Source organism: Orcinus orca, chromosome X (assembly GCF_937001465.1).
Source record: "Orcinus orca chromosome X, mOrcOrc1.1, whole genome shotgun sequence".
Taxonomy (NCBI): Eukaryota; Metazoa; Chordata; class Mammalia; order Artiodactyla; family Delphinidae; genus Orcinus; species Orcinus orca.
The window spans coordinates 56,100,765-56,125,764 of NC_064580.1; the positions used below are offsets into that span (position 1 = coordinate 56,100,765).

The 25,000-nt window shown below is 45.3% G+C and overlaps 1 protein-coding gene across 1 annotated transcript in view; it reads left to right on the plus strand.

The window, feature by feature from the left end:
• The window catches only part of MSN (moesin), a 67,852-nt gene extending 49,694 nt beyond the window's left edge, over positions 1-18,158 (plus strand). Inside the window, exons 3-13 of the mRNA XM_004283548.4 lie at positions 2,023-2,118; positions 3,263-3,537; positions 4,882-4,965; positions 5,646-5,792; positions 7,096-7,192; positions 8,932-9,095; positions 11,558-11,688; positions 11,949-12,109; positions 13,343-13,435; positions 14,940-15,164; positions 15,990-18,158. Coding sequence (XP_004283596.1) covers positions 2,023-2,118; positions 3,263-3,537; positions 4,882-4,965; positions 5,646-5,792; positions 7,096-7,192; positions 8,932-9,095; positions 11,558-11,688; positions 11,949-12,109; positions 13,343-13,435; positions 14,940-15,164; positions 15,990-16,154 — 1,638 coding nt within the window. The 3' untranslated portion in view covers positions 16,155-18,158. The remainder of the gene's footprint in view (positions 1-2,022; positions 2,119-3,262; positions 3,538-4,881; positions 4,966-5,645; positions 5,793-7,095; positions 7,193-8,931; positions 9,096-11,557; positions 11,689-11,948; positions 12,110-13,342; positions 13,436-14,939; positions 15,165-15,989) is intronic.
• Positions 18,159-25,000: the final 6,842 nt, after the last annotated feature.

Here is a 25,000-nt window from a genome sequence, read left to right on the forward strand (position 1 = left end):
CCTGGAAGTCTTTTGATCTTTCCTCATACCCTGCACCTTCCTTCATTTATTTTTTCTAAGCATGTTCCTAGTTGGCAAGAGGTAGGTGGGAAATGGGGTTGTATTTCTTGGTCATTTACAAATAACCTAATTAGTAGAATGGTAGAACTTGAGAGCAGAAAGAGGTCATTTAAGCCACACCATTTGTAGTAGATGGGGAAGCTGGATAGATGAGGAAGCTGAGGCCCACAGAGGGAAATATCTACCTTAAGATCATACAGCAAATTGGAGACAGAATTGAGACTTCCACTGAGGTTTTCTGATACCTGATTCAAGCTAGAAAGGGAGGGGTGATCACCATGCATACCCTGGTGAGCTCACGAAGGTTAATGACCTCGGGATATGGCTTCTCTCCAAAGCTGTTGTTGACTGAGTCTAGTGGGAAAGCCAGGAACTATATCTAGATGCAGAGGTAGTCAAAGTTCATTGTCTGGCTGGGATATCTGGGCCAAAAGAGAGACAAGGGAGTTAGTCACTTGGGAACCCCAGGGCTTCTAAGATCCTTTGAGCCCTTGGCATTAGGAGATAGCATGCAAGAGAAAAGGGTATAGGTTTTGGAGTCATACAGTTAGGATTCTAGTCTAGGCTCTACAGTTTTAGACAGGTTGCCTCTCTAAGCCTTATTTTCCTCATTTATAAAATGGAGATAATAACTATCTCATGGTTGTTCAGTGTTTGATACCTGGCACATAACAGGTACTTTAATAAACATGATCTACTTTTTCCTTGGGACCTCTGAAGCTCTAGATCGTAAGCTCTGGGAGTGACTATGGGGCCTGGCCTTGGATGTGTAGTGCAGACTTTGGATACAGTGCAGTGTGTGTGTGTGTGTGTGTGTGTGTGTGTGTGTGTGTGTGTGTGTGAGCGTGCGTGTGTGCGTTTTGAGGGGAGATACTGATTTATTCACAGGGAGGACATAAGCAACACTGGGTCCTTGTTACCTGTTTCTAAGTCCAGGTAAATTTCTTCACCTCAACCCCCCCCGGCACCCCCCCACAATAGAAGAAAATATAAAGAAGACTCTGATGCCAGTGTGACCTCATTAGGATGTGGCTCAGCTTTATTGCCTCTATCCCCAGTGGTGGGCATGCTGGGTTTGAGCCACCGGCCAGAACTATTTACATGCTAATGTCGGGGACTGGAAAACAGACCCCATCTGTCTTCTCCTGGCTGGCCTCCCTTTCCTGCCCACTGCTCAGCCAAGATGCCCAGAACACCATGGGGCCCCTCAGCTACCACATTGAGGTGCTCACCCTGTTTCCACCCTCATTCCCACTCTCAACCTGTGTGAGTGGTAAAGGGGAATCATGACTGAACTCTAATCAGGATTGGAAAGAAGCATCTCAGCCCCTAGGCACAGCACAGCTTTGGGGTGTATAGATACCACAGTCCCTGCTCTGTCTCCTCAAACATTCTTTATTTGGACATTGTAAATAGGACTCAGTCTGAAGGGTGTGGGCATTATTCCTAGTTGCTAAACATAAAGAAGTAATCCAGGAGAACAAGATTCAGGATTTAAACCAACAGTTTTTACCTTCAGCTTTTAATCCATCCTGGGTGTGTGAAGCTGCATGGCATAATTGAGGGGGCTGGTGGTGGTGGCAGAAAGCACTGGATTTGAATGGGTTTGGAGTCAAACAGACCTGACTCTGCTACTTACTAACTGAACCTTCACTTCTGAACCTTACTTTTATTATCTATAAAATTGGCCCAATTGTAATTATATCATAGGGCTATTGTGAACATTCAAGGAAATAATGGATATCAAGTTACTGGTGTGTGGTCGTGCTCATAAGTAATCGATCCAGTCCCTACCTCAGCGAAAGTACTTTGTTCAGAGAGATGTTGACATCGTTTCTTAGCTCCTGCCCAAGTATATTTTCTTGCCAGACCCTGGGACCATGTGAGCTCCACATTTCTGTCCTCTGTGCCTGGCACAAGGTAGGCATTCAACTAGTGGTTGTTTTGTGTTTTTTCTTTCAGGTGGTGAAAACTATCGGCCTGAGGGAAGTTTGGTTTTTTGGTCTGCAGTACCAGGACACTAAGGGTTTCTCTACTTGGCTAAAACTCAATAAGAAGGTAATTGCTTATCCCATCGTCAGGTTTGGAATTCACTCCTCTGCCAGATCTTTCTCAGGGGTGTAAAATGTGTTCGCTGGCAGATGCAGGGCATCTAGGGCTCAGTTTTTCATGAGTGAAAAATTCTGATCGACCACTAGATCAGAATAAGGGCAGACCTCTTGCTGTCTCCACTTGGACTCCTAACAGCGAGAATGGCCAGTGTCCAAGGAGGATGGGACCCACTTATGGACCATAGCCATTAGTAGTTCTTCAGGATGGAATTGGTATCCTTTTTTCCTTTCCAAACTGAAGGGCTTTAGGAAATTTGTTAAACAGAGAGTCATAGACTATTAAACTGGAAAGAATCTTGAAAGTCTCATAATCTTTATCTTGTCCCTTTTCTTGCCTGTCAACTGTTGCCTGAGCCCCATACAGATGTGTCCTTTCTTGATTTTCTCTCTCAGTTGAACTCCAAGTGGGATGGTTTAAGTATATGTCCATTCAAACTCTCCACCTCCAAGCAGCATCTCTGCAGGAACATGGCAGTTCTCCATCTCATTATCCTCAAACTGGCTGACTTTGTCCTTGGAGGTCTCCATTACTGTCCTATGGCTTATTTTCCTGACAGTGTCTAGGGGATGGGTGCCCCACCTTCTGCTGGCAGAGTCTTCTTTTCACAAAGAGTGGAGACTTCTGCTGGAAAAATGTGGAGCTGCTAATAGCCAATTTCAGGCTTTAAAAGACAGTCTGATTTGTGCTTTTGCCTATAGTCAATTCCCAGACCTCAGTCATACATCCTAGTCTTTATTTTGCAGATTTATGGAGTTGGGGGGGCCTTAAGAGAGAAGTTTCTTAAGCCTACTTTCAGAACGTGGGGGCAGCTGGATATATTGTCAGATGATGATGGCTTAAGGGCTTATGACTATCAGTGGGTGTTAGGTTTTTTCAGGAAGAAATTCCCTACAGGAAGCAATTATGGATATGGGATTGGGTCCCCAATGAAAGTAATGTGTCTCTTTTCTGAATTATCAGGAGAATTGCCACCCAACTCTTTGGGATTATCCAAATTGATGACTTTTCAGTGTCTTCTCCCCACCCTACAGCCACTCCCCCATCCCTAAAGTCTATTTTTTGAGAGCCCATAACCCCTTGCTGCTCCCAGGTGACTGCCCAGGATGTGCGGAAGGAAAGCCCCCTGCTTTTCAAGTTCCGGGCTAAGTTCTACCCTGAGGATGTATCCGAGGAATTGATCCAGGACATCACACAGCGACTATTCTTCCTGCAAGTGAAGGAGGGCATTCTCAATGATGATATTTACTGCCCACCTGAGACTGCTGTGTTGCTGGCCTCCTATGCTGTCCAGTCCAAGTATGGTGACTTCAATAAGGAAGTCCACAAGTCTGGCTACTTGGCCGGGGACAAGTTGCTGCCACAGAGGTGAGGTGATGTACTGGCCATCTGCCCTGTTCAGAGTGGGCTGCAGCCCAAAGCTGACTGATCCCTATTATACAGAGGTTGCCAGATCTGTCCCTCTCCACTAGGGTCTGTCTGAAGACCGTGTTATGCTGCTCAGACAGACATATTTGCATATGGCACTATACCCTGTTGTTATTTCTCTGGTTCTCAAAATAAAAAGCTTTTTTTCCTCCTCTGTTTGCCTAATTACAGGACTTCATTCCCCTGGAAACAGGTGCTTATATAGAGAACCAGAGATGGATTAATTCTCCTTGCCCCAGTTCCATTTTCTCAATCCTTTTCACTGATTTAGACCTCTTATATCAGAGGTTCATAGGAGTGAGAAATACTTAAGCCAGGGATGTGGGGAGCTCAAACAGTCTTTTAATATTGATAACCAGTGTACAGAGATTTCTGCTTTTTTAAACTTCAAAATTGAACATTCTCAAACACTCATTCTTGTTTTAGCATCACAACAACATAGAAAATGAATAAGGCAGCACAATCCTTATTAGCTCAGGAAGTAGATGTGCAGAGGTGCTCACTCTGACCTGCTCAATCTCCCACAGCTCATTTAAGGTGACCTAGAACCCTAGTCTCTTGATTTTTTTAACCCCACTGCATCCATTTGCTATTTTCATAGGCTTTTGGATTGGAAGGAAAAGTTCTGTTTCATTCTGGTAGCCTCAGTCCCAGTGGAGCTGTGGCAAATGTACAACTCACCTGAAGGTATTAGGGATAGTGGTTGTGCCCTGGGACTCTACCTAAGTCACTGCCATAATGTCTGAGATAGCATATTTAAAGCAAGCCTTGTTTATGATCTAGTAGATCTGGGAGGTTGAGCCCATTATCAATAGTTTCTCCCAGAGCCATTTGGGCTCAGTTCTTTGTTCTGTAGCCACAGGCTGTAATCTTATCCCTGAGCAATAGTTTCACAAATGCAAACTGTTGGTACCACAAAGATCTAGGAGAGCGCGTGCATGCCTCCATGAGGCCCGTTCCTACTCTTAGCCCCACAAGCCAGCACAGACTGTTGATATGTTATTGCTCTGCTTAGAGACCACAGCACATTATTGGATTTTCTGGTTAAAGGTACAAAGGAAGGTGTTCCTATTGTCTTTCTTGGTCACCCATTCTGTATCTCTCATACTCCTCAGGCAGTTCCCTATGTCTAATTAATACCTCCTGCTGTAATTTCAGTCTGCTTCTGGTGTAATGACCCCACATACTTTTTGCATCAACCCCTTGGGGAGCTAAGTAGACTTCCCTTTACCCCTGCTTTTGGACTTTGTGCTTTAAACTACTCACCATGCATTGTCTTTCCAGGGTCCTGGAACAGCACAAACTTAACAAGGACCAGTGGGAGGAACGTATCCAGGTGTGGCATGAGGAGCACCGGGGCATGCTCAGGTAAGCCGGCCCTAGCAACTGTGGGCTCTATTGCCCCTGCAGGGAGAATGAGAGTTGATTCTGGAGAGAGAAGAGGCAGAGGGCAAGGAACACTGGAGGACATTGGAGAGAGAGAAACAGGAAATTAGAAATGGAAGGCAAATCAGGGCCATCATAAAGCTGTACTTTTTGTGAATGATGGCAACTGATAGCCCAGACAATTTTGACCATAAAGAAATGGAGGGGATCTCAGGATCCCTAGAGAGCTTCTGCACCACCAGGGTCTCCTCCCCAAGAATGAAATGAAGAAGGAGCTCTATAAACGTGGCATACCATTTGGGAATTGTCTAGTTGAAGAACAAATTTTACCATTTTGCCATCACCACCTCATCTGGGCTCTGCTAATAATGTGCCTGCGTACGAGGCTTCTGTGATAGCAAACATGCCAGAGGCCAGCAAGGGTCATCCCGCCTTTATTCCCCTTTGGGAACCTCAGACCTGAGGCTCCTGTGAGCATGTTTTGGCAAAAGTCATGTTGTGCTCTGTTCGCCATCATCTGTTCACCTTCCATCCTCTTTCCCACCCCTTATAGCAAGATTCTTGTCAGAATTGCAGAACAAGTAGGCTTTCTGTCTCCCCGGGTCTGATTCACAGGGTCCCCTATATTCCCCGCCCCCGCCCCACCCTGCTCTCTTGTTTAGGGAGGATGCTGTCCTGGAGTATCTGAAGATTGCCCAGGATCTGGAGATGTATGGTGTGAACTACTTCAGCATCAAGAACAAGAAAGGCTCAGAGCTGTGGCTGGGAGTAGATGCCCTGGGTCTCAACATCTATGAGCAGAATGACAGGTATAGTTCAGAGCTTACTTAGTTTTTTGGGCCACTTTGACACCTAGGATTTGACAGAGTAGGATTATACTTCCTGGGTCCCACCTATATCATTCTTCTTCTACCTAGTTTAGACCAGTCCAGATGATTGTACAACCTCCCTCAGGTCTCTAAATCTTGCATTGACTAGACTTGCACTGTCTGCTATGGTAGCTTTTGGCCACATATAGCTGTTGAGCACTTGAAATGTGGCTGCTCTGAATTGAGATGTGCTATAAGTGTAAACTCCATACTGGACTTTGAAGACTTGGTGTGAATAACAGAATACAAAATATCTCACTAATATTTTTAAAAATATTGATTTACATGTACAAATGATAGTATTTTACATATACTGGGTTAAATGAACTGCTGTTACAGTTAATTCCACCTATTTCTTTTTACTTATTTTCATGTGGCTGCTAGAAAATTTAAAATTACATGTGTGGTTCTCATTATATTTCTGTTGGACAACACTGGTCTAAAACCTACCTTGTCACGATTTGTAATTAATCTCCTTTGCATATGATGATTAAGTGCCTTTTGGCCTATAATCCCTCTTGCTACAGCCTTATCGCACTAGCTTATTTTTTTTCCTTGGATTGCTCTTTTTGTAAAAAAAATATTTATTTATTTATTGCCATGTTGGCACTTAGTTGCAGCACATGGGCTCTTCGTTGCGGTGCACGGGCTTCTCTCTAGTTGTGGCGCGTGGGCTCCAGAGCACGTGGGCTCAGTAGTTGCGGCATGTGGGCTCAGTTGCCCCGCAGCATGTGGGATCTTAGTTCCCCCACCAGGGATCGAACCTATGTCCCCTGCATTGGAAGGTGGGTTCTCAACTGGACCACCAGGGAAGTCCCTTCTTGGCTTGCTCTTGATGAGGATGGAGATCAGTATATTATTGTTTTGTGTAACTTCTGAGTCTTGGAACTTATTATTTACCTTCTCCCCAACTTTTACAACCTTGGTAGAATAGAAGAGTTCCAGTTAAGTAGGGCTGGGGATTCTTGTGAGAGATTGTTACAAGGTCCATGCCTCAACAAAAAATAAAATAAAACAAACCTCAGATATTGGGACAAGGGATATGTTGATTGTGGTATCAGGAGGTCCTTTGTGCACCCTCAATGCTGGCAACTGACCTGGTGACATGTGATGACACTGGCTGAGCTGGCAGTGAATCTACCTCCTTAAGGGAGAAGTTGGTGGTGGGGAGGGCAAGGCACCAACCCTCTAAGTCCTTCTTGTCTTGCCTTTATCCTAATGTTCTTGGCATCCATTTTTACAGACTGACTCCTAAGATAGGCTTCCCCTGGAGTGAAATCAGGAACATCTCTTTTAATGACAAGAAATTTGTCATCAAGCCCATTGACAAAAAAGCCCCGGTAAGTGACTCCTCCCACTGGCCAACACAGGTACTTGCCAAGGCCTGGATAATGCTAAAAGCAATTGTGTCATTCTATATTTCTCTCCCTTTTTTGGCTTTTTTGTGTATGTGGGTGGGAATAGGAGGCACAAAAGGCGATTGGCAATGAAAGGGGATGCTGATGCCAAGAAATGGTCAGGAGGCATCCTATAACTGGTGCCACACTGCTACCTGTGTCTCAGGAGAAGCATGGATTATGGAGAGCCACAGGCAGTCTAATTACTGCCTCTTAGCCACTGTCTTTTACTTCCCTGAGGCTCTGGGGTGGAAACAGAGAGTACATCTTATCTTTTAAAGCCTCTAGGCCCTAGAAAGTGGAAACTGTTCATGTACTCGATTTATCTTTAATTCTGGAGAAAGGACAGAGCCAGGAGAAGTCCAGATCCAAAGATGATTCTCCAGGTGTTCTTTCTGTTATAACTTTGCTGCTGTCCTCTCAAGACTTCTTTCCAGAGCAATCCAAAACCAAGAAAGTGCTTTCAGTCCAGTCATTCCTCTAACATGCTTGCCATTCCTGTCACCTACTCAGTTGCCTGTGGCTGACAAGACTGGAAAGCTGGTGCTTGGGAATAGGATAGAAAACTGAGAGGAGACTCTCCTCTTTTGATGTACCTCATGTCCAACAAGGGCCAATGGCCATGCTGAACCAGACCTTTCTCATGAGGCCTCAACCATTCCTCTCCAGCTCTGAGGTCTCTGAACTTGCCCTGCTAGGAACTTTATATATGTTGTCTCTTTAAACCCTCAACGACATTGTCAGGTAGGTAGTAGCATACCTGTTTTATAAGTGATGAAACTGAGTTTCAGAGGGATGGAGTGATTTGCCCAAGATCACATAGCTAAAAATGATAGAGCTGGGATTTACACCTAGGTTGTTTGACCTCTGGTTCTTGTGCTTCTTCTACTGCACCCCAAGCAATGCGAGATGGTAGCAGTTTGGGTTCAGTGGCAGAGGAGCTGGTGGTTAGTCCATCAGCTGGTGACCTTGGTCCAGTGGTATTTGTAGTAACAAACTCAAACTCACTGGATTTTCTTGTGTGTGTGTGTTTTTTTTGTTTTTTTTGTTTTTCTTTGTTTTGTTTTGTTTTTTTAATACTGCTGCTGTGCTCAACTTTCATCAGAAAAAGGTAAGTAACAAAGTCAGCTGAGATCAAGGGCATATTTAAAAAACAACAACCAGGATAATCGATGTTCAGATTTATATATTCATGTATGTATTTACAAACTGCCTTATTCCAAACAGGATTGAAGGGACTGGGTCTAGGATATGCTTTTAGGAGATTATAGAACCAGTCCAGCCCACCCATACTACACTCACCACGGTATTATGCAGGGATTATTTGGCCTCTAAGAGAGGCCCCTGAGACCCAGCAGGATATCTAATTAGCAGATAAAGTCAGTTTCTATCTTTCAACTGCATTGAGGGTATTTTAGGATGCTTTTCATAAGCAAAGGTTGAAAGAAATTGTGGCTCGGTGGAAAGAGCACTGGTTTCGGAGTCAAGAAGCCTGGGTTCCAGTCCTGGGTCTGCCACTAACCTGCCATCTGACCCTGGGCAAGTCACTTCACCACTCTGATAATTGGTCTTCCCATCTGTAACATGATCTTTCCAGTGCTTTTGGACTTAGCTTTTCAGAAGGCAGAAGCCCACCTTCATCTGTCCCTCTAAACTCTTTCTGACTGCTGGTTTTCCACCAGGACTTCGTCTTCTATGCTCCTCGGCTGCGGATTAACAAGCGGATCTTGGCTCTGTGTATGGGGAACCATGAGCTATACATGCGCCGCCGCAAGCCCGACACAATCGAGGTGCAGCAGATGAAGGCACAGGCCCGGGAGGAGAAGCACCAGAAACAGATGGAGCGGTAGGTGACGTGGAACTGAAGTGGGGGCCAGGGCTGTGGCAAGGAAGCTTCTCAGAGGTGCCAAGCCTGCTAAAGGCAAGACATGAAGCCATCCTGGTACTGGGGGAGAGAGAGATGTACAGGGATACACCCCTTCCATTAAGTCTCAGGCATCCCCATCCCCAGGAGGCAGGCATTTAGAACCCTAGGATTTCAGAGGCTGATAGGAGGGAGGGACATTTCATAGTTCCCCATTATCTATGACCCTCATGCCATTGCTTTTCTAGGTGGACTCTGGGTTGCTCTGGGCTATCTGACCAGTATAGCAGCAGTAGCAGAAGGCTTCATGCACATTTAAACCTGGACTCTAGGGTTTTTTGAGTGGAATTGGGCAGAGCCACCAGAATTTTCCCTACCAAGCCCTTTTGCACTGAGGACCCTTGCTACTCAAAGTGCATCAAAGCTCAGCAGCATCAGCATCAACTTTGGAACTTTTTAGAAAGGCAGTATTCTGAGACCTACCTCAAAGCTGCTGATTCAAAATCTGCAACTTAAGATCCTAGTTGAACATTTCTTCAAAGAAGATATGCAAATGGCCAGCAGGCACATGAAAACACCCTTAGTCATTAGGGAAATGCAAGTCAAAACCACAGTGAGGTACCACCTCATACTCACTAATATGGATATAATAAATGAAAACAGAAAATAACAGTTGTTGGCAAGGGTATGGAGAAATTGGAACTCATGCTCATTGCTAGTGGGAATGTAAAATGGTTCAGCTGCTGTAGAAAACAATTTGATGGTTCCTCAAAAAATTAAATGTAGAATTACCATACAATTCCACAATTCCACTCCTAGGTATATACTGAAAAAAATTGAAAACAGGTGTTCAAACAGGTACATGCACATACCTGTTCATAGCTGTGCAATTCACAATAACCAAAAATTGGAAACAGCCCAAATGTCCATCAGTGAATGAATGGATAAACAAATTGTACAGCCATCCAATGAAATATTATTCAGCCATTAAAAATTTTAGAACAAAGTATTGATGCATACTACAATGTAGATGAATCTCTAAAGCATTATGCTAAGTGAAAGAAACCAGACACAAAAGGTCACATATTGTATTATTCCATTTATATGAAATATCCAGAATAGATAAACAGAAGGCAGATTGGTGGTTGTCAGGGGCTGGAGAGAGGGGAGATGTGGAGAAACTGCTTAATACCAGGTATGAGGTTTTCCTTTGGAGTGATGAAATGTCTTGGAACTAATAGAGGTAGTGGTCATACAACATTGTGAATGTATTAAATGCCACTGAATTATTCACTTTAAAATGGTTAATTTTATATTATGTGAATTTCACCTCAGTAAGTTATTTGAAAAATAAGATCCCTGGTGATTCCTGTGCATGTTAATGTTTGAGAGCACTGTTTTAGTAGATACTCTGTCATAAAGAGTTTGGAACCTCAGGAGGCTTCTAATCTAGTAGGCTGGAAAATGACTCCGTGTATGGGAGGTTAGACACCAAAGTTCACATTTATTCCGGAAAAATGAAATTAGGGGCAGTTTACAGAACTGGATCTGGCAGGAACCTGCCCTCAAGGACCTCACAGTATAGTAGAAGAAAGGGAAAAAATAGTATATATATAACGGTTCAAGGTACAAATGCTGTGTCATTCATTCACTCAATATATATTTATTGAGCAGTGAAAAATAAAGAGACAAAAATCTCTGCTCTGCTCCCATGAAGCTGTCATTCTAGTGGGAAGAGACAGACAGATCAAATAAGCATATTATATGGTATGTGACATGATAAGAAGTACTATGGAGAAAAATAACAGGGAGGAGGGATATGGAGAAGGGTAGGCCAAGTATTCTGAGGGGTCAGAAAGAGAAAAGACATCTAGCCAAGGGAGAAAAGAAGGCCTCCTGGAAGAGGCACTGGGGCAAGAAAAAGCAAATACTTATTTTAGATTTACAACAAATTCTGGAGAAAAGAAGCCTAGAGCTGAGCTTCAGAGGGCAGGCAGAGGACTGATGCCCCAGCCATAGGGATCACCAGACTTGAAGCACAGTATATCAGCACAGATCCAAAACTTTTCTCCCTGTAACTTTATAAGGTAGATAGGGCAGGACTTATTTGGCCATTTTACAGATAAGGTTACTGAGAGCAAGAGCAAAGAAATGATGTAGCTAAGGTCACCCACTGATTACCCACTGGGTAGTGGACAAGCTGAGAGTCCAGGTTGGATCTCCTGATTCTGGGACAAACTGACAGGGCCCTGAGCATACCGGCCCACGTAGGGCTGTGATGTAAGGACAAGAATGTAGAGAGAAGGGAGAGTGGTCTTGTCTCACAAGCCCTGAGTGTGTTGGATGGGTGGGGACTGAGGGGCCAGGGCCAGGGAGCCTTGGGAATTCCAAGGCTTCCATGTGGCCTTCCTATCCTGTTCCCTCCCTTCTTTCTCCTTTCCTAGTGCTCTGCTGGAAAATGAGAAGAAGAAACGTGAGATGGCAGAAAAGGAGAAGGAGAAGATTGAACGGGAAAAGGAGGAACTGATGGAGAGGCTGAAGCAGATCGAGGAACAGACTAAGAAGGCTCAACAAGGTGAGGCTTGGAGTCACCTTGGAGACTGGGTTTTCCCACAGTCTGACTCTATGAACTGGAAACCCTTCTGTCTGAGCTGCAGACTCAGGCCATATATTCCAGATATGACTAAAGAATAGAGGAGTGATGGAGCAAGAGGAAGAGTGCCTAGAACTTTCTGCCAGCTGTGTCCTGGGGTGAAGCATTTCCAGGAAGGAAGTTAGGTGTCCCTTCTTGATCTCTGCACTTTTCACCACCTTTCCCCTACCTTCTTTTCCCAGAACTGGAAGAACAGACCCGCAGGGCTCTGGAACTTGAACAGGAGCGGAAGCGTGCCCAGAGCGAGGCTGAGAAACTGGCCAAAGAGCGTCAAGAAGCTGAAGAGGCCAAGGAGGCCCTGTTGCAGGCCTCCCGGGACCAGAAGAAGACCCAGGAACAACTGGTAAAGCTACAAAATGGGCTGGGATTATGGGACCTTAGTTTTCTCTTCTGTCTGCCTACCTATTCACAGCTACCTCTGCTTGCAGGACTGGTTCTTTCCAGCAGGGTAACTCTCAGCAGGCTTCCAGCAGATAGCTCCTTCAGAAGCAAGCTGAGAAGTCATTTTGCAAATACTCTTCCCTAACCCTTACTTTTATTCTCTTTCTTAGCAATTGGGGATTTGAGCTGATGACTTGACAAAGGAGAGAGGGAGGAAAGTAGTAAAGGGATTCACACTTGATTGACTAGCTACGTGTGTTACAAGCTATACTAGCAACTTTTCCCTTTTCCTTACTTCCTTATTTCCTCTTCCTAATAACCCTATGAGATTAATCCTTGTGGGATAATATGCCCAGAAAAGGAAATTAGGACTCAGAGAGGTTGAAGAGACTCGTCAGAGGTCACACTGTTGTGACTGAGTAAGAATGAGAAGTCATTTCTGCCTCTTTTAAAGGTTTGCTCCCTAAAAGCACACGTAAAACTGTGTGTCTATACATTTTTTAGGGGAGAAGGGTGAGCATCTATTCTTTCATCACAATTTCCAAGGGTTCTGTGACTCAGAAATTAAGAACCTGTGTCCCAAATTCCTTGACGTATGCTCTTCCCCTGTACTGTTTGGAGTGAGAGTGCAAGAACCTAAAACCTAATTCTCAGGGGGAAATGTCCTCTGGGAGATTTGCCCGAAGTGTGAGGGCGTGCATAAGCTTATTCCCTTCTTCAGATCACTTTGTGACACTTGAGTGTCATTCCTATACTTGTCCTGGGAAGAGTCTTAGTGGAGCCCTGAGCATTGTAGGATAACAGGAAAGGGTCTGCCACTTCAGGCAGTGACACAGTGATCTCCAAAGCTTTACTGAGGCCCTAACTGTGCAATTGGCAATACCAAGAGGGAGAGAGGGAGAGAGAGATGAGGAAGAGCCAGAGATGACACGTTGTTTGTCCTCAGGTCTATAGTCTAGGCAGGGAGCTCTGACTTATAAGGAAATAGTTTGGAGTTAATAGGGTGCTATAGTAGATCTGAGAATGAGTGTTCCTCTGGGCTTCCTGGAGGAAGTGTGGTAAAAAGAGCCTCCAAGAGCAGCAAGCAAGTGGAGCAGCAAGTTCCCTGTTAGTTCTCAGGGGATCTGGGGTTGAAGACACCTGGGGCCTGAGGACCAGAAGGCCCACCTCTCATAAGCTTCCAATTGATCCACAGGCCTTGGAAATGGCAGAGCTGACATCTCGGATCTCCCAGCTGGAGATGGCCCGACAGAAAAAGGAGAGTGAGGCTGTGGAATGGCAGCAGAAGGTAAGATACCGTGCCCAGGACAAAGCAGTGTGGGATGGGGTATCATATGCATAGGCTCCAGTTCCTTAGATTCTTTTATTTATTTATTTATTTTTAAAGATAATACCTGGAAGTATCTTTTTTTTTTTTTTTTTTTTTTTTTTCCGGTACGTGGGCCTCTCACTGTTGTGGCCTCTCCCGTTGTGGAACACAGGCTCCGGATGTGCAGGCTCAGCGGCCATGGCTCACGGGCCCAGCCGCTCCATGGCGTGTGGGATCTTCCCAGACCGGGGCACAAACCCATGTCCCCTGCATCGGCAGGCAGACTCTCAACCACTGTGCCACCAGGGAAGCCCCATTATTTTATATTTTATTTAAAAAATTATTTTATTTTTTTTAACATCTTCATTGGCGTATAATTGCTTTACAATGGTGTGTTAGTTTCTGCTGTACAACAAAGTGAATCAGCTGTATATATACATATATCCCCATATCTCCTCCTATTGCATCTCCCTCCCACCATCCCTATCCCACCCCTCTAGGTGGTCACAAAGCACCGAGCTGATCTCCCTGTGCTATGCGGCTGCTTCCCACTAGCTATCTATTTTACATTTGGTAGTGTACATATGTCCACGCCACTCTCTCACTTCTTCTCAGCTTACCGTTCCCTCTCCCTGTGTCCTCAAGTCCATTCTCTACGTCTGTGTCTTTATTCCTATTCTGCCCCTAGGTTCTTCAGAACCATTTCTTTTTATTCCATATATATGTGTTATCATACAGTATTTGTTTTTCTCTTTCTGACTTACTTCACTCTGTATGACAGACTCTAGGTCCATCCACCTCACTGCAAATAACTCAGTTTCATTTCCTTTTATGGCTGAGTAATATTCCATTGTATATATGTGTCGCATCTTCTTTATCCATTCATTGGTCGATGGACACTTAGGTTGCTTCCATGTCCAGGCTATTGTAAATAGTGCTGCAGTGAACATTGTGGTACATGACTCTCTTTGAATTATGGTTTTCTCAGGGTATATGGTTTGCCCAGTAGTGGGATTGCTGGGTCATATGGTAGTTCTATTTAGTTTTTTAGGGAACCTCCATACTGTTCTCCATAGTGGCTGTATCAACTTACATTCCCACCAACAGTGCAAGAGGGTTCCCTTTTCTCCACACCCTCTTCAACATTTATTGTTTGCAGATTTTTTGATGATGGCCATTCTGACCGATGTGAGGATTTGGGTTTCTTCACGCTTCTATCCTTCCTTGACAGTGGGTATCATGGGAGAAGGAGCTCAAGCCTTTCTCAGATACTTCCCAGAATTCTCCAGTACCCCCAGGGAATTTGGTACTAGTAATAGGAATTACTCCTATTATACAGCTGAAGGAACTCAGGATCAGTCAGGCAAAGTGACTTGGCCTACCTGGTGCCTGCTTTCTGCTGGGCCATTCTAGGCACACATAGGGATGCCGCAAGTTAGCCTGGTCTGACTGCCAGACCTTCTCTTCCTCTGTTACTGGGCAGGCTCAGATGGTACAAGAAGACTTGGAGAAGACCCGTGCAGAGCTGAAGACTGCCATGAGCACGCCTCATGTGGCAGAGCCTGCCGAGAATGAGCAGGATGAGCAGGATGAGAACGGTGCAGAGGCCAGCGCTGAACTGCGGGCTGATGCCATGGCCAAGGATCGCAGCGAGGAGGAACGTACCACTGAGGCAGAGAAGAATGAGCGTGTGCAGAAGCACCTGAAGGTATCAAGGCTGACCCAAAGGGTCATGGAGACCATGTGTATTGACTTAGTAGCCCATGGCCTTCCCTAGATCATCGGGGCACGGGAGCAGTAGAGGAGCCTGTCTCAGTGCTCTGTGGGAGCTTGAGCATTTCTCAATGAGAGCTTTAAGGGAGAGCACCTCTCACTTATTTTTTTAATTTTTAATTTTTATTTTTATAAATTTATTTATTTTATCTTTGGCTGTGTCGGGTCTTCATTGCTGCACGTGGGCTTTCTCTAGCTGTGGCACGCGGGCTTAGTTGCTCTGCAGCATGTGGGATCTTCCCGGACCAGGGCTTGAACCCGTGTCCCCTGCATTGTCAGGTGGATTCTTAACCACTGCGCCACCAGGGAAGTCCCAGCTCTCACTTATTAATCAGAGCCTGGACCGTCTCTTCCTTTTTTTTTGTTTTTTTGCTCCATCCTCCACCCATATTCCATTTACCTCATATTCAGAAAATACTTAGTTGTCACAATTCCTACTTGAATCTCTTTGGTGTATTGTTCTACTCTCAGGATTCTGTCATCAGTTGATCTGCTAAGTTGGTGTTCTGGTTTTTTTTTTTTTTTTTATTATTCTTGCCCCACTGCAGTTCTAACAGAGCTGGAAATGGCTCTCAAAAAATGTGTGTGTCTGTGTTTGTGTGTATAAAGAGGGGGGCAGGGGTGGGGGAGTGAGAGAGAAAGGTGGTGGAGAGGGTGGGAGGAAGGTAAGAAGGAAATAAATCAGGAAGTACATCTGGTTAACGAGGGGAGGTAAAATGAGAGGAAGCCATTAACCCCTTATCCCCTTGCACCCTCACAGGCCCTCACTTCAGAGCTGGCCAATGCCCGTGATGAGTCCAAGAAGACTGCTAATGACATGATCCATGCTGAGAACATGCGACTGGGTCGAGACAAGTACAAGACCCTGCGCCAAATCCGGCAGGGCAATACTAAGCAGCGCATTGATGAGTTTGAGTCCATGTAATGGGCACCCAGCCTCTAGGGACCCCTCCTCCCTTCTTCCTTGCCCTCACACTCCTACACTCTTGCCTAACTCACACTGTGCTGGAGCCACTAACTAGAGCAGCCCAGGAGTCATGCCAAGCATTCAGTACAGCCATGGGACCAAACCTAGCCCCTCAGCCCTCACTCACTTCCCTAGGCAGAGAGATGGCCCACTGTGGTGATGATGGGACCCTCTTTTTCTTCTATCCCAGGTGATCTAGCTTTCTAGAAGAGATCACTTTCTCAGCTCAGAGGCACTTCCCACTTGATTTGGGAAATACCCCCACATTTACTGTTGCTTTGCAGGAGTCAAGTGTAGTAGGTTGAAAACTAGCCCCCACCACTGCCTTCCTCTTCATGGTCCTGTGATTTGCAGAATTGGAACATCATAGGGTTTAGAGAAGGAGGCGGAGCCCTGGCTACATGCTCTAGGATGTCAACTGCCCTAGGATTAGGCCTCCCAGTGTCCATCCCTTCTAGAGTTATTTAGGCTTTGTAATGATTGGAGGCTAAAAAGATGTTCACTCATTCTTCTCTCTACCTCCCAGATTGGACCTGTTACAAACTTGGTCCCAGTAAACCTTGTCCCTGAGTTCAGGGACTTAGTTTCTCTTCAGGGTGTTATGGGGGAGACAGTGCCTGCAAGAGGCTTCACCAACATCCTGGAAGGCCGTTGGCCATTCTGTTCAGACAAGATTGGGTAGAGGATCTGCCCCTATGCCTTATGGGAGCCTAGACTTGTTTCAAGTGAGCTCTATGGGCAGAGATATCCCTTATTATTCTGTGTTCCTCTTCCCCTCTTGGGATCTGCCCCTCCCCACTCCAATCCCCAAACCCCCTCCAAGTAGAACAGTAGGGATGGTTACCCCCAAACCCAGCCAGCCCCATCCAGGACTTTTGCTAAAGGGAGGAAATATTCACACGTGGCTTCAGTATTTTACCTGCCAGGGGTCCCAGACTACTTCTCCCTTCAGAGTTGGACCACAGCTCCTGCTTCAGGGCCATTAAGGCCTTGGTTTGGTGAGCCCTAGATCTTGATGTCAGTTGGCTCAATTGGTGAGTGGGTGGAAGAAGCTGAGTATGGTGAGAGAAGCTTGTGGCCTAGATCCTACAGTTTACACCTCTCCAAGGTGGTGATTTGGTCCTGCCTCTGTTTAATAAATCTCTAACCCAGGTCTTGCCACCAACTGTGCTATCCCTTGGAGCTGTAAACCAGAGAGCTGTTAGGGGCTCTGGCCTGGTCCTTTTCACACTCCCACCTCTTTCTTTCAACCCAGGAGCAGCCTCCTCCTCCTCTCTGTCTCATGTGTGTTCTTTTTCTTTCCACCAGTATTATATATTTTAGTGGCATCTAACTAAATATTGATTTCTGTGTTTCTTGCTAATGCACCCTTAGAAGATATTAGTGTTGGGACAGGATCATTTTGGCCTCATTCCCTTACCACCCCCTACACCTAGGAAGCATATACTATATTGTAAAAGAATATTTTGCCAGAAAAATTAATGTAGGAAGCTTTCAGTATTAGTGATATCACCTGTCACTATAGGTCATACAATCCTTTTTTAAGGTTCTTGGTATTTGGTTTTATTGTTCCTTTTTTTGCCTTCTCCTCAGAGTTCATTCCCCTAGGGGCCCTACTGTCCTTCCATGCAGTGCCCCTAGCCCAGAGCCCATGGCTTTGATCCCTCCCTCCCCTTGCCTCCTGCTTGACCTTGCGGAGTCTTATGTGCATTGCTGTGAATTATATTGACACTCTCTTGGTGATACGCCCTATATTGGCTAAATTCAAACCTGGAATTGTGGGGCAATCTAGCTGCCTTAAAGGTAGTACCCCCCCACCCCAGGGAAGCTGGGGAAAAAGGTTAGATTTTATATTCAGTTTTTTTGTGTGTGTATTTTTGGGGTTTTTAAAATTTGTTTTTGGAGGGGTTTATGCTTAACCAATGTTCTATTTCAGTGCCAATAAAATCTAGGAAGACTTCACTGTGACTTGATCTTTCTTTGTGGCATGAGTGGGTGGCTGTAAGATACTTCACTGTAATTTGCACTCTGTGGACCACTTTCCTATCCCTGGTCTCATTTCATTCTCACATCAGTCCTATGGAGAGTGGATATGACTATCCTCGTTTTATAGAGGAGGAAATGGATTTGAAAAAGTAGAATAACTGCCCAAGGGCACAGGACTGTATGACTTAATAGCCTGTGTCCTTTCCGTAGCCCTAGGCCAATTTTTTCTGGTGTAGATGGGCCCTGCATTGACCATATGATGCTCCTGGACTTGTTTGGCATTGGAGCTTTGGGGCTGCTTGTGGGGGGTGGTTTATATCTCTGGACTCCCCCTGGGGTGGTCAGGCCCTATCCTGCCTCTTTTCAGGAAGGCCTCCAGGCTTGCTCACCTACTGTCCTCACTTATTGCAGTGCCAGTGAAGGTCAGAGAAATTACCTTGAGCACTGTTGCAAAAGGTAATAGGGAGTGGAGTATGAAGTAAGAATGGAGAGTAGTATATGTATGTACAAAAGATGTTGTACTTTATGGTTTATAAAACATGGCAATTTTGTAGCCTAGATGTGGTTATCCCAGTTTTACAGGCGAGGAAACTGAGACCCAGATCAGCCTTCCGGGCCGTTTTGGACCTGGCATACTCTCACTTACCACCTCCCTTCTTGGTGAGCCAATACTTGCAAGGAAAAGTAAGTATGTATTCTGTGAGCTTTAAATCCTTACGACAACCCTTTGAGGCAGTGGCTCTCAAACTTGTCTGCATATTAGAATCTTAAAGATTCCAAAGCCTAGACCACATCCTCAGATCAAATTACAATCTCTAGTAGTGGGACACAGGTATCAATGTATTTAATGATTCCAAAGTGTAGGTTTCCAGCAGTTAAGGAAGTGGGGGGAAGCCATCTGAGAAGTAGATCTGGATATATAAGAGAGCAACATGAGAGATCCTTGCAGTGATACTCTGTCTTGACTGTGTCAATATTAATATCTTGGTTGTGATATTATACCATAGTTTACAAGGTATTACCATTGGTGGAAAGTGAATAAAGTATACATGAGATCTCTTTGTATTATTTGTCTTATAACTGCATGTGAATCTACAGTGATCTCAAAAGAAAAAGATTTAATTTTTAAAAGGGGTGGTGGTACTCCTGGGTACATATCCAAGAGTAATTAGTGCTTCTGTCCACCAAAAGACGTAGCAGTACTATTTGCAATAGCTCCAAATCTGAAAACAACACAAATATTCATCAACTAGAGAATGGACAAAACAATAGTATATTCATATAATGGTATATTGCTCAGCAGTAGAAATTAAAGAAAAAACAACTACTGACACTACAGTATGAATGAATCTCACAGGTAATATCTTGTACAGAAAAAAAAAGTAGACACAAAAGAGAACATATAATTCCATTTATGTCAAGTTCTAGAGCAGGCGTGGTTGTCTGGAGCTGGGATGCGAGGGATTGACTGGAAAGTGGCACAAGGAAACCTGAGGTCATGGAAATACAATTGGTTTGGGTGGTGGTTACAGGGTACAAACATGTAAAAATTCATCAAGATGTATATAAATTACAAATCCATAAAAAAGAAAAGATAAAGGGGGGGCTCCCTCACTGCAAAAGTTTGAAAATATCTAGAATAATGGTTCTCAAATTTTACTGTCTATTGGAATCTCTGTGGGCTGCTTAAAACAGATTACTAGACTCCACCTCCAGAGTCTCTGATTCAGTGGGTCTAAAGTGGAACCTGAGAATTTGCATTGATGCTGCTGTTCCAGGGGCCACACTTTGAGAGCCACTGGAGTCCAGACTAGACAAATACTTTCCTGAGGAGAGATAAGAGACTTGTCTAAGGTCACACAAGCAGTCAGGCAGATAGGGGCCTAGAACTTGCTTCCTGACTCTTCGGTAGGCCTTCAAGGCCTAGGTCAGGCCTTCTCTGCCATCCAGGAGTAGTGCTCCATTGCTTGCTTTACTATATCCCTTAATTATAATATCTGATCAGGAAGGGACCAGAGAGATTTCTGGATCTAATCCTTTCTCCCCATTCTGTAGAGTGGGAAACTGAAGCTCAAGGATCCAAGGTACTTGTCCACAGTCACAATGGCAGGACTTAGCCTTGAACTATCTCCTGTATCTGCCCCAGACCTGTACACAGTCTACCATGGGGCACCCTTACTGCCTTAGCTGCTTTGTTTCCAATCTTCTTCCTAAAGATATCCCCCCATCCCACATTTACATATCTGTGCATAGGTGATGTTTCCTGAAGCCTTTAGTCAAGATCTTAAGGAAATAGGCCACACTACTTCTAGATCATTTTTCTAGAGCTGAAATGGAGGGCTCCAAGCCTGTTGCTCTTTGAGAACATCCATTACCTTGCTTAGCTTAGGGAGCATTCATGACTCTTCAGAATTTGACTTGTCTTTTCTTCCACTATTCATCATCGTCTGTCTCCCCCCAGCACTTTACATTCTAGACATAGATCCTTCCCAGCCCCTCAACATCTCAGATTTGCTCATGGCTTTGTAATAATAATTGTAATTATAATTAATGTTTACTAAGTGCTTACTGTATGTTGGACACTCTTCAATGTGCTTTATAGTTCTTCATGTTATTTTCACATCTCTGAGTCAAGGCCAATTATTACAGATGAGGAAACTAAGGCACAGAGAGGATAAATTGTCAAAGGTCACACAGCATGGAGTGACAGAGACAAGATTTAAATATTTCTTGGAGCCTCAAATTCAGAATGTCTAATAAGCAAATATATTCTCTATATTGTCACCCTACTCTGCTTATCCTCATCTGTTCCCCTCTCACTTGGTGGCACCACTATCTACTCATTTTTCCAAAATAAAAACCTGGATATTTTCCTTGACAATTCCCTCTCGTCTTACCATGTCCCTGTTCCCAGTCCTCCTGCCTTTAATACTGTTCCCTAAATAACTTTTTAATGCCACATCTCCTTACTCCTCCTCTGGTGCTGGGACGATTGCCATGGCTTCCTCACTAGATCTCCTGTATACCTTTCTACCCTCTGCTGCCAGCCACCTGCTAGAAACCCCTATACCCTTCTCATCTTCTTTGCTCAGATTCTCCTACCAGGTTGGTCCTGGTCCTTATTTTTGTTCCTTTAATATTCTAAGCTCATTCCAGTATCAAGGCCTTTAACTGTCCCGCTATCTGCAATGCTCTTCCAATGGCTGGCTCCTAATTGTTCAGGTCCCAATTCATGGAGTCCTTCCTTTCCTACCCTATCTAAATTAGTCCCCAACTCCCAACACATACACACCTACAATAAATAAAACATATGACTTCTTATATGACAGATACTGTTCTAAGCTCTTTATATATATTAAATCATACTCATTATGCTTCCATGAGGTAAATACTTTTATTACCTCATTATAGATGAGGAAGGAAACTAAGGCACAGAGAAATTAAACAGCTGTAGAAGGTGTGGCCAAGATGGTGGAGTAGAAAGACCCTGAGCTCACCTCCTCCAATGGACACACCAAAATCAAAACTATTTACAGAGCAACTATCTAAGAGAATTATCTGAAGACTAGCAGAAAATATTTTCTACAACTAAAGATTTTTAAAAGGAACCAAAACAAGATGATTGGGAGGGGCAGGGACATGGTATAGTCAAGGCCCACACCTCCAGGTGTGCAACCCACAAATGGGAAGATAATGACAATTGCATAGGTTCTCCCCAAGGAGCAAGGGGTCTGAACCCCACATCAGGCTTCCCAGCCCAGGAGTCTTGCCCCAGGAAAGCAAACCTTCAGAACATCTGGCTTTGACACCAGCAGGGCTTGCATATCGGAGAGCCAGAGGAAACAGAGACTCTGCTATTAACAATTTTACATGCTCCAAGTCCCAGTGCAGAGGCAGTAATTTGAAGGGAGCCTGGGTCAGACACACTGATGATCTTAGAGAGCCTCCCAGAGAGAGAGAGAGAGAGAGAGAGAGCAATTGAGAATCTCCCTGGGGATGGAGATGCTGGCAGTAGCCATTTTGGGGAACTCATTTTACTGTGAGGACACTCATGCTGGCAAGCACTATTTTGGAGTTCTCCCTTTAATTTAACAAATGCCGGAGGCTTACTCACCACCAGTGGGCCAGCACTAACCCTGAGTCCCCTGGGCCCTGCAGCCAGCTGCACCAGGACCAGCCCTGCCTGCCAGTGAGCCAGTGGGCCAGTGACCATCACATAAGGCAGGGCCTGGCAGTCAACTGGGCTGGTGGCCATCTTCACCTACCAGCACAACCACAGTAGTAGGCCTTGCCACAGAGTAGGGCCCATGCAACCAACATGGAAGTTACCACTAGAGAATATAGCTCTGGTCACCAGAGAAGAGTATGCTTCTGGGCCTCATAGGATGTCTCCTACATAAGGCCACTTCTCCAAGTCAGAAAATGTAACAGACCTACATAATACATAGAAATAAACAGAGAAAATTAGGCAAAATGAAGAGACAGAGTACTATCTTCCAAATGAAAGAACAAGAGGGCTTCCCTGGTGGCGCAGTGGTTGAGAGTCTGCCTGCCGATGCAGGGGACATGGGTTCGTGCCCCGGTCCGGGACGATCCCACACGCCGCGGAGCAGCTGGGCCCGTGAGCCGTAGCCGCTGAGCCTGTGCGTCCAGAGCCTGTGCTCCACAACGGGAGAGGCCACAACAGTGAGAGGCCCGTGTACCACAAAAAAAAAACAAACAAGATATAACCTCAGAAAAAGAAAATAAATGGAGATAAGTAACCTACCCAAAAAGGAGTTCAAGATAACAATCATAAATGCTTAATGAACTTGGGAGAAGAATGAATGAACAGACGGAGAATTTTAACAAATAGAAAATATAGATAGAGAAAGAACCAAACATAGCTGAAGAATACAATAATTGAAATAAAAAATACACTAGAATGAATGAACAGTAGATTATAGGATACAGAAGAATGAATCAGCAAGCTGGAAGGCAAAGTAGTTGAAATTACCGAAGTTGAACAGAAAAAAGAAAAGTGAATTTTAAAAAATTAGGATAGTTTAAGACACCTCAGGGACAAAATAAAGCATACTAATTTTTGCATTATAGGGGTCACAGAAGGAGGGGAGAGAGAGAGAGAGAGAGAGAAGAGAGAGAGAGAGAGAGAGACGAATGTACAGGGAACATATTGGAGACATCATAGCTGAAAACTTACCTAACTTGGGAAAGGAAACAGGCACCCAGGTCTAGAAAGCACAGAGTCCCAAACAGGCTCAACCCAAAGAGGACACCACCAAGACACATTAAAATGGCAAAGAGGGAGGTCAAGATGGTGGAGGAGTAGGAGGATATGGAGTTCATCTCTCCCCACAAATGCAGCAAGAATACATCTACATATGGAACTATTCTCACAGAGCACATGCTGAACACTAGCAGAGGACCTCAGACACCTAAAAGGTCAAGAAATATCCCCACATAACCAGGTAGGCCAAAAGAAAGAAGGGAAAAGGAAGAGGAAAGGAAGTGGGATGGGACCTGCACCCCTGGTTGGGGGAGAACTAAAGAAGAGGAGAAGTTTCTGCATCTGGGGAAGGCCCCTCACTGGTGAGGAGATCAGCTGGGACAGAAGGGGAGCTTTGGGGGCTTGGAGGAGAGCACAGCAACCGGTATGTGGCAGGCAAGACAGAGTAAGACCTACACAGATGGTCTGTGCCATCTAGCTCTGCACACCCTAGGCTGAGATGGGTGTCTGCCAGTGCACAAGGGGGATGGGTGCTGGAACATGGGGTTTGGAGAGCAGACATGGGGAGGGGACTGCTGTTGGCTGTGAAGAGACAGCCTGAGGGGACGGGAGTAAGGAAATCTGCAAACAGGAGTGCTCATGGAAGAAGCCCGGACCACCAGAGAAGCAAAGCACCATTGTTGTGTGAGGTGCAAAGGGTGGGGCCACCATTGCAGCTTCTGCCCTCAGGTGCTGACCCCTGCCTCCATGGGCACTAGGGAGGGGCCCCGCAGGAGTAGGCTTACACGACCGTCGCCTCCTCTGCCCCTCCCCACCTGGGCAACATGCTAGCTCCGATTTCTGCCTCTGCTCCCTCCTTCCTGGGCAGCCCGCTTGCCCCATCGCCTTTGCAGCTCCCTCCCACTTGACAAGCTTGTGTGCTCTGGTAGACTTTGGAGCAGATGCCAGTGGGTGGCCCACATGCAGAGGTGAGACTGAAACCACAGCTGAGTCCCAGAGGTGGTGTGACTAAGGAAGGAGAGCTGAAATCTCTCCTCCCACCAGTGTGAATGGTAGAGTTATAACTCTGCTAAAGGCTTCCTAAATTCAGCACCTGCACAACATCCGAACAGACAAGTGCTCCTGCAGCTGAGATGGGTCTGGCTTTAGCAGATGTGGGATTTGTGGGCATGTACACATGGGGGTTGGGTCAGGCCAGAATTTGAGCTACTTCAATAGCTCCCATAGCAGGTCCAGGTACATGATTACTGCAGTCCTGGGACCTGACCACAGTGATTCTGCACTGGTGGCCTGGTGAAAGAGTGCCTGAGAGACACCAGAGCCAATTGCCAGCATACCCATGGTGAAAGGACTGAGACCAGTCCCAACAACAGTGTACTTTGTGAGCCAGCACAATGGGTGAAAGGAGACACAACAGAGCACACACACAGTTGAACAGCTCCAGAGGAAGAATTCTCAGTGCCTTCTCTCCCAGTGGGAGTGCTCCTATCCCACCTACCTTGCAACGCAGATCAGAAACACAGTAAAGAAACAGAACTGGGGGCCACTACTCCAAAAACTAAGGAGAAGACACTGTCCCTGACAGGACAGT